We start from the raw sequence: 14,935 nt of genomic DNA on the forward strand, positions 1-14,935 counted from the left end.
ACACAAAAATACATAATGGTAATCACAAACTATATATATATATAAAATTGGAATTTTCCAATGAGGAGCACCCCAGCATCTATATAAGGATTACTGAGACGTGAGTGCAGAGCCTTATTCTATATATATATATATATATATATATATATAGGGAAAAACAGCGGCACTCTCAGGACTTGAAACATAAATGAGACTCACGACTCCAAGAGATCAGCGTCCAACGTTTCAGTCGGTGTGACTTTTATCAAGGTTCTTGATAAAAGTCACACCGACTGAAACGTTGGACGCTGATCTCTTGGAGTCGTGAGTCTCATTTATGTTTCAAGTCCTGAGAGTGCCGCTGTTTTTCCCTATATACTTGGTTCACACACCATTAGAGGGCACCCAGGCAGGTACTGACTACACTGTGGAGTGCCGGCGTTATCTCTATATATATATATATATATATATATATATATATATATATATATAAACATGTATGCTACTTTTCTATTACTGATTGGTATATACACTATCAGACCAGGGAAAGTAAATTCAATTATATAATGCACAAACTGTCTTAAATACAATAACCTAGCTTAAAAGACATGAGCAAATGAATACAACAACAAAACCGGTATATGCGTTAAATAAAAATGTATATATATATATATATATATATATATATATATAAAATATCGTCAGGACTCGATGAACAGGTTTATGTCTATCAGTAATATACGTGTAAAAACACATTATGACCTGAATCTTCATATTCTGACACATACTGTATAAGTATCTTTCTTCTTATTCTGTAAATTAACATAGTTTAACCTTTAGCATGCCATGCTGAAATAATTCCTATATGAGAATATAAAGCCAGTAACAAAATAAGTAACAGCAGCATAAATTAGGCTGATATTTTCAATAGCAAATATAACATCAACACTTATAGCCAGGGTAAATTTTGCTTTCTATTGATTTGGTAACAAATTAAGTTATTAACATCTTGTATAAAGTTTAAAACACAGAAGTATTTATAAATGACTGTATAATGTATCTGTCAACACCACATTACTTGCAAAAGATTGTTGCCCTGCAGGCAACAATTTTGCCTGTCTTATGGCAATAATTGCATATACACTGTGCTGTAGAATAGGCCCCTCAATTGTAAAAGAATAATGTACTGTACAGGATCTCTAAAGATAGATTAGCTTTCCTGGTCTGTAAGCTTCTTTGCATCTCACAATCACATGCTAGAAATAAATGAACTTCACTTACCTGCTAAGCAAATATGAAGCAAAGACAAGAGTATAGATTCTGTAAAGTGCCAGAGATACTTCATCGCCGAGATCAGAATGGTCACTCTTTTTTTTTCCTCGTGGTGTACTATAATTTTACTCTAAAGATCTGTGGTGGTTGTTGCCATTCAGGATAATGTAAGGACTCTCTATGCAAGGGGAGGTAACAGATGTTAAGCTGCTAATCCGATGACACATTTTATTTTCTCCTTCCTACTATCTAATTAGACCAATTAACTTGCAAGGAGCTGAGGGAATTTTTCCCTCTATTAAGCAAACTGCCCATATATCTTAGATTTGGGAACCTTTAAAACAGGTTTCAGTAATAACTATTCTAATTGATATCCAACTATTAATACTTTATACTAAATGCAGTACCACCAGACTTTCTAGAATATATTGGTGAATGAGTGATGCTAAATTTACATTTACAAGTCTGTGGTAACAATAAGCTGTTTTAACATGCCACTATATTTGAGAAGATCTCTCAAAGATCCAAAATATATTGTAGTGCAAACAATATGAATACCAGTTTTGAAGTACTGCAATTATTTATGCACATATACTTCCAACATATGAAAACAACTAGGTATTTCCCCAGCACTGCCTGTTTATTTTTACTCTCTCTTTCCTTCTCTCTCTCTCTTCAGTGGCCCACGTCTGTTTCTTCTCCACTCTCTCTGTCTCATATTTCACCTCTATCTTTCTCATCTGTCTATTTCTTTCTCACTCTGACACCTTCCCCCATTCTCTCCTCTTTTCTGTACTCCTATTTCTTTTTTTCCTACAGGTACTGTCTCTCTCTGTTCATCCCTCCTCTTGCTTTTTTTCCTTCTTGCTCTCCTGTGCCTCTGTGTATGTATCTTGCTGTTTCTCACTCTTCTCTCCCCTCTTCTGTTTAGAATTCAGTACCTCTTTCTCCATGGGCAGATCATCAGTTCTAGTATTTGCTGTTCTACCAACCAGACAATGGCAACAGTGCACACAGTGCCTATCACTATGTTGGCCTGCAAGTGTGTGCACGGGGGACCAACCGCACATATCTGGTTTGTGTTTTGTGAAGAGCTAGTGTATTTTGTATCTTAGGGGGAAGTAGGGATAAGGTTGTGGGTGCTCAGTATAAGGATGTTTCTTTTAATAAGACTCGGCGGTTGGCGCATGCCATGGACTTTACGGTCGACATGCATTTATTTTATTATATATAATTATGTTTAACATTAATTTTTTTTTCATCTTTAATATTATTCTTTTTGGGACGTCCTCCCTTTTTTATTTTGTATGTGACCTGTGCATCCCTCTGTGAATATGCCTTTCTTCTTTATTGTTATATATGTTAGGATGTGGATAATGTTGTAATGTTGTTATTGGGTAATTTCCAGGAGTGTCAGTGTATCTGTCTTTTCATCATGAGGTGGTATTTGATGAGTATGAATGACTATGGGGGGAGATGTGTCACACCTTAGAGAGAGCTAAAGTGGAAAAGTTACCTAGCATCTAATCATCTTGTAACTGTCATTTAATAGACTGTACTAGATAAGTAATAGATTGAAACTGATTGGTTGCTATGGGCAACTTTGATGCATCTCCCCATATATGTGTGTTATGCCGCAACTCTGGAAGTAAGATCGCTGACATTGGTGGGAGTTCACACCAACTGTCATTTCATGCCAAAGTGAGAATAGAGTTTTATCAGCAGTCAATTTTATCAAACAGAGTTTCACATCTTGTGGTAATCCCTTGTGTTTGTATCTGTTTATTTTGCTTAATTTCTACAAACCCCAATACCAGCTCTCACCAAGTCGGACACTTAATAAAATGTGTCCTTGTTTAAGACATCAAATTGGCATTCATGCTAGTGTAACTCGAAGTAGTAGGTATGGTGACACAGGGAAAGATTTATAAAATCTTGGAGGGATAAAGCATATACGTTACTCTAAGTAACCAATAAGCTTCTAACTACTTTTTCTAGCATAGCCTGTAAAATGACAGAAGCTGATTGATTGGTGCAGATGTGTCCTTATACACTGTGGCTTGAGGCATGCCAATTAGCCCCTCATTGCACCAGATCTTGGATGACACAACCAAATCATAACGTCTTTCTCTTTTAAAATGTGCATTTTATTCACCATTAATAAAATAACTGGGAACAACAAAACTATATTGCTAGTGGAGCTTTCAATGCCAGCTAATTTGAGGCAACAAGAAGGGAGAGGTCTGATTACAGCACCGAAGGAAGTCAGGAATGGGGTCAGACACACTCATCTGGAACAGGTCCCTCATGTCTTAAATACATCTGTACACCTCAGAGAAGCACTCTTACCACCAAGATTAAATACTGTCAGAGGAAAAAAAATGTAAGGGGAAGCTCAGCTTCAAACTTAATTGAGTAATAAATAAATGGATTCTTATTGCCACTAAGGGCCATATTCAATTAGAAGCGAAAAGTCTGTTGCCGGACTTTTCGCCGTCATTGGAGGTTTTCAGGTTGAAAACTTATTGTGCTCGTCCCCGCGTATCTCCGTATTCAATTCCAAATCGGCGAAAACGGGACCCGGCGAAAACAGCGAAAAATCCTGTCATTTTTGGGGAAATCAGCCTGACACCCCCCGAAAGATGCTCTGACATGGGGGTTCACTATGTGTACCCCCGAATAGCCCAGCTAAAGGTATTGGGGTCTTTAAGTGGTCTCAAAAGGTGCTAATTAGCGTCTTTGAGCAAATAGTGAAGAATAATATTTACCACTTTTTTTGGGAAAAATAAGTAGTCCCATCAAATTTGGGGTACATGAAAATGGATGTAAGCATATTTAAAAATTGCTAAAGTCAAGCATTAAAAACCAAAAAGAAAATGTACCTTCAGCAAACACCTGCAATCAACAAAACACCTCCCCCATACTTGCAAACCCCTCAAAGGCTATTTTGCGAGTTTTTGAATTTGTACCCCCACTCTGAACTTTTATGCCCACATTTTCAAAGTGCTTTTTTGGGGTATCCTTTGTGTTTTTTTTTAAGAGTGTTTTTACGCAGTTAGCATCAAGGGGGGTGTACAAAGGGTGCATAGTGGTTTCCGCACCTCTGCACACCAAAACAGTAATTTTGCACTTTTTTCCGCTGGGTAATCATAGGCAAAACTTTTTCGCCTATTACATTGCATTGCGTTTTCGCACCGGTAAAAAAGACGCTACAATTGAATACGGGGATAAGTGAGAAATGAGAAAATGACGTCATCGGCAAAAATGTTTTTTCGCAGCTTAATTGAATATGGCTCTTAGCATAGAAATTCTTTAAGGTACAAAGTACAAAAGTAGTGCTCAGCAACAGAGGCATATAGAGAGAGTGTTTGAAAGTTAAGCAATAGAGATGTCCAGCTCAAATTATCCCATCAAGGACACAGACAGAAAGTCGTTAGCCTGTGGTAACTAATCCTTAGGAAGGAGAACTTCTGTTATGGAGTAGCATAGAGTGCTTTACAAAAATATTGAGACAGGACTAACCCATTGGATTCATCTTAACTAAAGTACACCACCTAAAGCCTGGTTAGGGAAGATTAATATATTCATACTGTGAGACAGTGTGTATATTACTGATAAATTATAGTCGTGTTTATATATTTGCAGAATTAAAACTTTTCTCAGGTTGCTTATTTTCTGTCTGTACTGAGAGCTTTAAACACTTTGTTTGAAACCCTTTTAGATTATTGTAGTCTTGTTAGCATCATCACTATTTAGCTGGGTGAGTTGGTGAAAGGAAAACGAGTATTTTTATTGCACATTCATTTTCCTAAAGTATATACAGTACCTGTTAGAGTACAATGGCATAATCAATAATACAGTGCATCCGGAAAGTATTCACAGTGCTTCACCTTTTTGCACATTTTGTTATGTTACAGCCTTATTTCAAAATGGAATAAATTCTTTTTTGTCCTCAAAAGTCTACACACAATACCCCATAATGACAAGGTGTAAAAAGTTTTTTTAGATTTTTGCAAATTTAATAAAAAAAACACTAAGAAATCACATGTACATAAGTATTCATGGCCTTTGTCATGAAGCTCAAAATTGACCTGTTTCCACTTGTCATCCTTGAGATGTTCCTACAGCTTAATTGGAGTCCACCTGTGGTAAATTCAGTTGATTGGATATGATTTTGAAAGGCATACACCTGTCTATATAAGGTCCCACACTTGACAGTGCATGTCAGAGCACAATCCAAGCATGAAGTCCAAGGAATTGTCTGTAGACCTCAGAGACAGGATTGTCTCAAGGCACAAATCTGGGAAGGGTACACAAAAATATCTGCTGCTTTGAAGTTCCCAATGAGCACCATGGCCTCCATCATCCATTAATGGAAGAAGTTAGGAACCACCAGGACTCTTCCTAGAGTTGGCCATCTGTCTAAACTGAGTGATCGGGGGATAAGGGCCCTAGTTAGTGAGGTGACCAAGAACCCAATGGTCACTCTGTCAGAGCTACCTACAGCATTCCTCTGTGCAAAGATGAGAACCTTCCAGAAGGACAACTATCTCTGCAGCAATCCACAAATCAGGCATGTATGGTAGAGTGGCCAGACGGAAACCACTCCTTAATAAAAAGCACATGGCAGCCCACCTGAAGTTTGCCAAAATGCACCTGAAGGACTCTCAGACCATGAGAGACAAAAATTTAACTCTTTGGCATGAATGTCAGGTGTTCTGTTTGGAAGAAACCAGGCACCGCTCATCACAAGGCAAATACCATCCCTACAGTGAAGCATGTTGGTGGCAGCATCATGCTGTGGGGATGGTTTTCACTGGCAGGAACTGGGAGACTAGTCAGGATAGAGGGAAATATGAATACAGCAATCTACAGAGACATCCTGGATGAAAACCTGCTCCAGGGCGCTCTTTACCTCAAACTGGGATGACAGTTCATCTTTCAGCAGCCAACAACCCTAAGCATACAGCCAAGATATCAAAGGAGTGGCTTCAGGACAACTCTGTGAATGTCCTTGAGTGGACCAGCCAGAGCCCAGACTTGAATTCAATTGAACAACTCTGGAGAGATCTGAAAATGGCTGTGCATCGACGCTTCCCATCCAACCTGATGGAGCTTGAGAGGTGCCAAGCTTGTGGCATCATATTCAAAAAGACTTGAGGCTGTAATTGCTGCCAAAAGTGCATAAAAAAAGTATTGAGCAAAGGCTGTGAATACTTATGTACATGTGATTTCTTAGGCTTTTTTTTAATTATATTTGCAAAAATCTCAAAAAAACTTTTTACACATTGTCATTATGGGGTATTGTGTGTAGAATTTTGAGGACAAAAATGAATTTATTCCATTTTGGAATAAGGCTGTAACATAACAAAATGTGGAAAAAGTGACGCGCTGAGAATACTTTACGGATGCACTGTAGCTAACTGGTATTTGGAAGTAACAATTCATAAGTTTTGATACAATGATATACATTATATAACATGTTATAATGTGTGTTATCTCTAACTTTATGCAGAAGGAAATACAGATTTTTTTATTATTATTATTATCCTTTATTTATATGGCACCACAAGTGTTCCACAATGCCTTACAGAGTACATAAACAAGTGAACAATAAACCAGTGACTTACAGTACAATACAATGCAGGACAAGGTTTATATACATTGCAGCATTAGTGATAATGGGGTGGTTTTTTCCTTTCTTTCTATTTGTACACCCAGGCCATTGCCAGCCTGTTTAATCCCAATATATCTGAAGTAAATTATTCTATTTTTCATATAATAACTATCAGGTTATAAGTAACATAAATATATGAACTTCGCAAAGTGTTAACCAGAATTATATACCTTTTAAATCATTTGGATAATTTCCTTTCATAAAGATAACGATGCACACAACGTGTTATAAGTAATATGTTTTTATATTCTTCAAATCAATCTTCATAAAATCAATGCTTGTTAAAATACAATATAGACGAGAGAGAGAGAGTGTAATATATATGATTGCCGAGTGTGTGAGTGGGGGTTGTTCGGACCCTTTGTCCTATTGTTCAAACCGCATGGTCTCTGAACACAAACTCCATTTTGAAAACTCACATTGATGACTCCCATAATGCCATTTTCTGTAATACCAATACCTTCACCCACTAAAACTGTGTGATATCTTTGGACCAAAACAGTACATTATATTGTATACCAGTGTCTAATATTTTCAACTTTCCTGATATAACACTGATACTAGCCTATGATTACATCCACTATACTATACAAGCTTTTCAGATACTATAACGTTGTATAATACATATAAGCTGATTCCTCTGTAATAGTTAAAATACCAGTATACAACTCATAGTACACAATTCTATCATAATACTATAAAGCATCCACCAACCACATGGACCAACTTCAATTTCCATTAGAGACATGGGTCAATGGGGGAAGGGGGAGAGCACATGGAATTTCCTTTGTTCATACCACATGGAGGTAGCATCTTTAAATTCCCAAACTATGATAATATATAACTTTACAATACTATCACAACATGGCCAGTAATCCGCAACTCCCATGGAACCACAACCACCAGCCGAACCCAACCTGATTCCACTACATAATGTCCCACAAAGCACAAACTACCAAACAGTGTACACCACCCACAAACCCAGCACAACGCAATTGACCACCACCGAGTCACGGGTTCCCACATCATCAGCTGACATCAAACAACCACACATCCACAGACTACAATACTCTACCCAATTTCCATCCCAATCCCAACCACACAATGACACAGTCAGACCACAAGAACACAACTCACACCAAACTCATCCCACTCAGACTATGCCACTGTCCAAGCACATGGGAAGGAAGGAGGAAAAAGTACACCTATATCACAGCCAGCTATATGTATAAAACTGAACCCAAATCACTACAAACTATCTATACAAGCTATAAACAGATTAATCAATCTTCATATTGTCTACTACAGATTCAATCAAAGTTAGTTACAAATACCCATTATAGGCTAACTAATGTACAGTTTACTTAGCCATTATGAGCAGATATCTCCAGGCGATTGAAGCTGCATCTTGGCAGTCTTCTGGGGAGAAAGTCTGCTGTCCTTGTGTCTCCCTGGTGTGTCCTTGCAAGCATGTGTGTTTTTCCAAGTGTGTGTGTATGCCATCCTGCTCTCCCTCACCTGTGTCTCTGTAGAGTGTTTGTGTGAATGCCCTCCTCCCATACCTCACCTGTGGGATCTTGCCCATAAAAGGACATTCAAACCTTATTGTATAGGGTCTTAGGCAGGAAGCTGTGTCTCTTAGCTAGGGTAAACAAATGCTAATTAGATTGTATTGTGAGCTGGTTTCTCTGTTGATATTTCTAAGCTCTGGGAAAATTATCACATCTCATTTATATATTTTGGTTTTAGCTGTATAAGGAATTATTATTATTGATTTTAATATACACACTGTTAAATTTCCCCCTTTTGTGAGTTCAATGACATCTGACAGTTGAACTGACATAAGCTTGTGTATTATCACTATTTTAGTGTATGTGTTATGTGTATGTTCGTTGATCGTTAAGGTGGTGAGAAGAGAGAGAATTCAGTTTGGAGAGAATCATAACAATGTAATTTTCACAGTTCAAGATAAAAGGTAATGAAAGGGCGGAGAAGTAATGGTCCTCTCCTGCTTCGCATATGTAGATGGAAAAAACCTTCTTTGAGTGTATGTAAGGATAAAAAATCTTTCATATGTGAACCAAACCCTTTCCTAATTTTTATTAACATTTGGGATCAAAAGCCAATAGTTGTCATCTTCGCCACATGGGATGAGGGCGCACTTCTGGCGTGTTGTCATCTTGGACATCTGCTTTGGATGATGCGTATCCTGGTCCTTCCGATCTGTTCCATCTGATCATCTTCCGATCTGTGTTCCGTCTGATCATCTTCCGTTCGATCATCTTAGGGTTTGTGTAGTCATCTGTCAGGAATATAGTCTGTCTGCAGCTGGGCCTTGTCGGCATCTAAATAAGAAATTGAGAGATATCAGTACTTTTGAATATCTCCATCTTTCCTACCAAATCTGATGTCTTGTCTTCCATCCGATCTGTCTGCAGTCTTCACATATCCTGTTGTTGACTTGATTTGCCTACATGGATGAAAAACAGATTCTCCGTGCATTAGAAGTCCCTCCCACCCACTGTGATAGTTTAGAATTTTGTCTGCTCCATATTGGAGTTTCCAAAAATCACATATCATTAACATTGACGAGTGTTACAGACTCAACTTTACATCGTTTTCTCCACTAGGTGGCAATCAAGATCTTACAATGCCTTTGTTTTTCTCATTTTCTATGAAAATCTCCAAAAAAATATCCCTAATCTGGGAAATTCTAAATTTCCAACCTTCAAATACCCATATAACACCCCCCCTTTTCTCCTGACAATAATCTGTGTATTAATTGTTGAGGAGAATCAGGGAAGTCTTGGGCCATTTGATCTACTTTAACCTGCATGCCGATGTTCCGAGAAAATAGAAAGAAATGTTAGTTTACATAATACAGACATGCCAATATGTAACATTCTTATCTATTCTAAACATACAAACTGTTAATAGATATAACCAATTCATTTATTAATAACAGAAAATCATCCTGTGGAACCTGTTTAAATAATAAGACCATTTTAAAACAACCTTAAATGTAATTTTTTTTCATTAAAAATCCTTAGCAATTCCAGGCATTACCACCTCTGCTGGGAAATGGATGTGTATTTCCCCTTCTACTACTCCTCCTCCTAGGACCAGTGAGTGTCCCTACTGGTCACAAGAGGTAAAACATCAAAATTAACACAGGTGTTTCTGAGAAAAAAAAACCTTACATTCTGCTGTGTTATTGTCACTGCAGCAATTTAAAACAGTATGATCATATGCATATTTTTATGATCTATGGCAGTCCCCCTGTTCTGGTGAATGAAACCTCCACCATTGGGTTATCCATAATACCTACACCACAATTTAACTAGATTTTACAAGGATTTATAAACACAAAAATATCACGTTTGTGCCTGTTACTAACTATCACTTGGGATCTATAAACACAATTCCTTATGACCTATTGCCACTTACAACAGTTCCGATGGCATTTACCACATACGTCACTTCATGAGATATACACAGTATTTTCAGCTGTTAATATTTCCAAGATACTACAAAAAAGACCTTGTCCACCCATCTTCCAATTCCTATGAATTTGGTCAGGGGTTGCAATACTTACTTATTAACACTAGGGGATTTTTGAATCCTTTACTCCAATATACATAATTTATACCATTATACTTTACCTGTATACACCTGGGATTTAAAATGAGCAGGATTTCATACCACCTGTCTGTTTTTAACCCATATTATACCATATACAGTCTTCAGAACAATTGCATATACCATAAACATTGCTATAAGCATAAAAGTTAAATCCATTATCACCTGTCATCAGTATCATAAAGACGTCTCCTTATTTACTGCAGTAACGACAAATCTAGCTTTCCTTATTTCTGCTTTTCATGTGATATCCCTACTTCTAAGGAACATCCCGTGACCAACGTTCTGAGTATTACGCATATCACATTGTTCTTAATATTTATAATGTAATGTATATCGCTGTCTAAAAAATCATATTTCCTGCAGTCATATATATCTACCTCATGACCTGTTTACCTAAAGGGAAACAATTATTTAGACATCCTAACATCTGTGGCATCTTAAATTAAATTATCCATTTTTACCTTTATTACAGACTTCACCGACCTGCGATTCAGTCTTTTTCAACCAATCTGCTTACTAGTATATATAGAACGATTATTACAGGACTCATTGCAAACCTGCTATAGGATCCAATTAATCATACCCTGCTTAGCAATACATCACCAGATTCTAAGCTTCACACCGGTGTTACCTATATATATCTGTCACAGAACTAAATAAATGGGTTAAAAACAAATACCTCCCTTTGCGAGTTCCTTAATCTATTTACAGAAATCCATATTTATCTGAGTTATGACTAGTATACAGGGTCAGACTGGACCATAGGGGTACAGAAAACCTCCGGTGATCCCCATTGTTCCGGTCTGACACTGCTGGTGTATTACTATTTCCTGTCTGTAATGGTGGAAATGAAGTCCTCAATCCTTACTAGATTGGAGAATTTATCTTACAGATCTGAGATCACCCAGTGAGAGTAGCTAATTCATGCCATTCACAGGTTCTCAGTGCGCGCTTCTCTGCTCAAAATTCTTACCGCGTCGCCAAAATGCAGTACCCGCTCAGACAACTATTAAAGACATGCTTCTGTAGGAAGTAATGGTTAGAATTAAAACAATAGAATGCCATACATCATAAGCAATAATTGCTTTACCGTTATTATGGACACGTCAAAAAATATCCATGACATCTCAGATATTCATAAGCATCTTAAATCTCTTTGAACCTTGCTAACCTTTCCATACAGTTTTCTTACGTATCCTGTCCTATGCCACTAGACCCCAGACACCGCGTCGTCATCGCTTATGCTCTATGCATGTATAGCGACCAAAGCTTCATGTGAGCTAAACATACAAGCTTTCACAGGGCTAATACCGCCCTTATATTCCTTGACAAAACACATCAAGTCCCTGATTATCTTAAACAATGTATTATGCATATTACGCAAACCTTCAAATCATAACTGTAAGATTATATGTGGTTTACATGCGATCTAATACACAGATAATACAGTATAGCACACCACATGTTATAACTTACTCAGAAGTGAATTTCTTAACCTAAAATAAATCTATAAACTGTTGTATTGCCGGGATTTTTCAGAAGTACATACAAACTGCACACGGGTGAGTACATACAAACTGTACACAGAAAATTTTCATATGCGGCACGTATACAACCTCAAAACTTCTGTATTGCAGCCATGTGTGTGTTCAGTAATGCCATATTACACAGATCCCTGTTTTCTGAGATTCTGTGTAAACCCCCCCCTTTTGTTCAAAATTAGACATTGAGAACAACAGAGGATAATGATTGCAAATCATAATTCACATTGGTGCTGAATTCTAGCTCCTGTATAAATCATGATTATTCTACCGAACATCATAAAATTTGCCAATTGTAATGTTTGTGACATTATCAGAACACACAACAGTGGAACAATCCTGCAATACATTGCAGTACAATAGGTAAAATAATTTTACCATCACTAAGATGAATTTCCAATTTACGTTCATTTGCTTCAAATATATAAATAATTTATATTTTATCAAAAATTATTATTCATAATCATGTTTTCTGCGATTAATTATGAATTCTCCAGTACTTTAAAACATTGGTACAGGTACAGTGCATGTTTTAATGTGTGACCTTAATGCACAAGTTTCACTGCAGAAATGCTGCAGGGTGAGTTAAACAGAAATAACTGTGAATGTATGTGAGATGTGTACATGCGTGTGTGTATGGGGGGATGTGATATTCTGTATTTATATTTTAAGGGATATAAATGTTTTCATGCACTTCCGGCAGATTAATATCTATAAATAAATTGTGGATTGCAATCTATCAGGGAAAACAATTATTTGTGTATATATTTGCATGTGAGAGTTGTGTGCTTTTGTGTTGCTATGAATGGGGGATGGTGGAGCCTCATGGTAATGCAGCCATGATGTTGTAAAGAGATCTATTGTACCAAGTGTGAGTGTGTTTATTTTTTTGTAGTGTGTTATTGCAGATATGATATATGCAGCACAGAAAGGGTTAATACAGGGTACCTTGAAAAACCATGAGTCACCATTGCTTAGTCTGCTGTTCACTGTAAATTCAGGCCTTGCAATCCTGCAAAATACGCTTGTTGGAAAGAGAAACTGTTACATATCTTGTGCAACCATTCAAAAATGTAAACAAACAATCTGTGAGAATTATAATTAAATCAGGCATCGCAGGATTGCCATTCTACAAGTGGCATCCTGTGTACAAACAAAAAATAAACTAACACAAAAAAAAAAATGTGGGTTCTCTCTGCCTTTTTTTAATTGTGGGAATTAAAATTGTAAACAGCAACAATTAGAAGTTACCACAATTATAAACAGACCTGTTCGGGGTGCTAATGATGATTTCCACAATTTTAAAAGCAGACTTGTTCGGGTGCTAATGATAATTTCCACAATTTTAAAAGCAGACTTGTTTGGGCGCCAATGATAATGGGGTGGTTTTTTCCTTTCTTTCTATTTGTACACCCAGGCCATTGCCAGCCTGTTTAATCCCAATATATCTGAAGTAAATTATTCTATTTTTCATATAATAACTATCAGGTTATAAGTAACATAAATATATGAACTTCGCAAAGTGTTAACCAGAATTATATACCTTTTAAATCATTTGGATAATTTCCTTTCATAAAGATAACGATGCACACAACGTGTTATAAGTAATATGTTTTTATATTCTTCAAATCAATCTTCATAAAATCAATGCTTGTTAAAATACAATATAGACGAGAGAGAGAGAGAGTGTAATATATATGATTGCCGAGTGTGTGAGTGGGGGTTGTTCGGACCCTTTGTCCTATTGTTCAAACCGCATGGTCTCTGAACACAAACTCCATTTTGAAAACTCACATTGATGACTCCCATAATGCCATGTTCTGTAATACCAATACCTTCACCCACTAAAACTGTGTGATATCTTTGGACCAAAACAGTACATTATATTGTATACCAGTGTCTAATATTTTCAACTTTCCTGATATAACACTGATACTAGCCTATGATTACATCCACTGTACAAGCTTTTCAGATACTATAACGTTGTATAATACATATAAGCTGATTCCTCTGTAATAGTTAAAATACCAGTATACAACTCATAGTACACAATTCTATCATAATACTATAAAGCATCCACCAACCACATGGACCAACTTCAATTTCCATTAGAGACATGGGTCAATGGGGGAAGGGGGAGAGCACATGGAATTTCCTTTGTTCATACCACATGGAGGTAGCATCTTTAAATTCCCAAACTATGATAATATATAACTTCACAATACTATCACAACATGGCCAGCAATCCGCAACTCCCATGGAACCACAACCACCAGCCGAACCCAACCTGATTCCACTACATAATGTCCCACAAAGCACAAACTACCAAACAGTGTACACCACCCACAAACCCAGCACAACGCAATTGACCACCACCGAGTCACGGGTTCCCACATCATCAGCTGACATCAAACAACCACACATCCACAGACTACAATACTCTACCCAATTTCCATCCCAATCCCAACCACACAATGACACAGTCAGACCACAAGAACACAACTCACACCAAACTCATCCCACTCAGACTATGCCACTGTCCAAGCACATGGGAAGGAAGGGGGAAAAAGTACACCTATATCACAGCCAGCTATATGTATAAAACTGAACCTAAATCACTACAAACTATCTATACAAGCTATAAACAGATTAATCAATCTTCATATTGTCTACTACAGATTCAATCAAAGTTAGTTACAAATACCCATTATAGGCTAACTAATGTACAGTTTACTTAGCCATTATGAGCAGATATCTCCAGGTGATTGAAGCTGCATCTTGGCAGTCTTCTGGGGAGAAAGTCTGCTGTCCTTGTGTCTCCCTG

At 37.2% G+C, this 14,935-nt stretch overlaps 1 protein-coding gene across 1 annotated transcript in view; it reads right to left on the reverse strand.

The window, feature by feature from the left end:
- The window catches only part of CDHR1 (cadherin related family member 1), a 205,878-nt gene extending 204,490 nt beyond the window's left edge, over positions 1-1,388 (reverse strand). Inside the window, exon 1 of the mRNA XM_088463117.1 lies at positions 1,261-1,388. Within this exon, the coding sequence (XP_088319243.1) occupies positions 1,261-1,324 (64 nt within the window). The 5' untranslated portion in view covers positions 1,325-1,388. The remainder of the gene's footprint in view (positions 1-1,260) is intronic.
- Positions 1,389-14,935: the final 13,547 nt, after the last annotated feature.

This window comes from Taudactylus pleione, unplaced genomic scaffold, assembly GCF_031769625.1.
Source record: "Taudactylus pleione unplaced genomic scaffold, aTauple2 ptg001314l, whole genome shotgun sequence".
In the NCBI taxonomy this organism is placed as follows: Eukaryota; Metazoa; Chordata; class Amphibia; order Anura; family Myobatrachidae; genus Taudactylus; species Taudactylus pleione.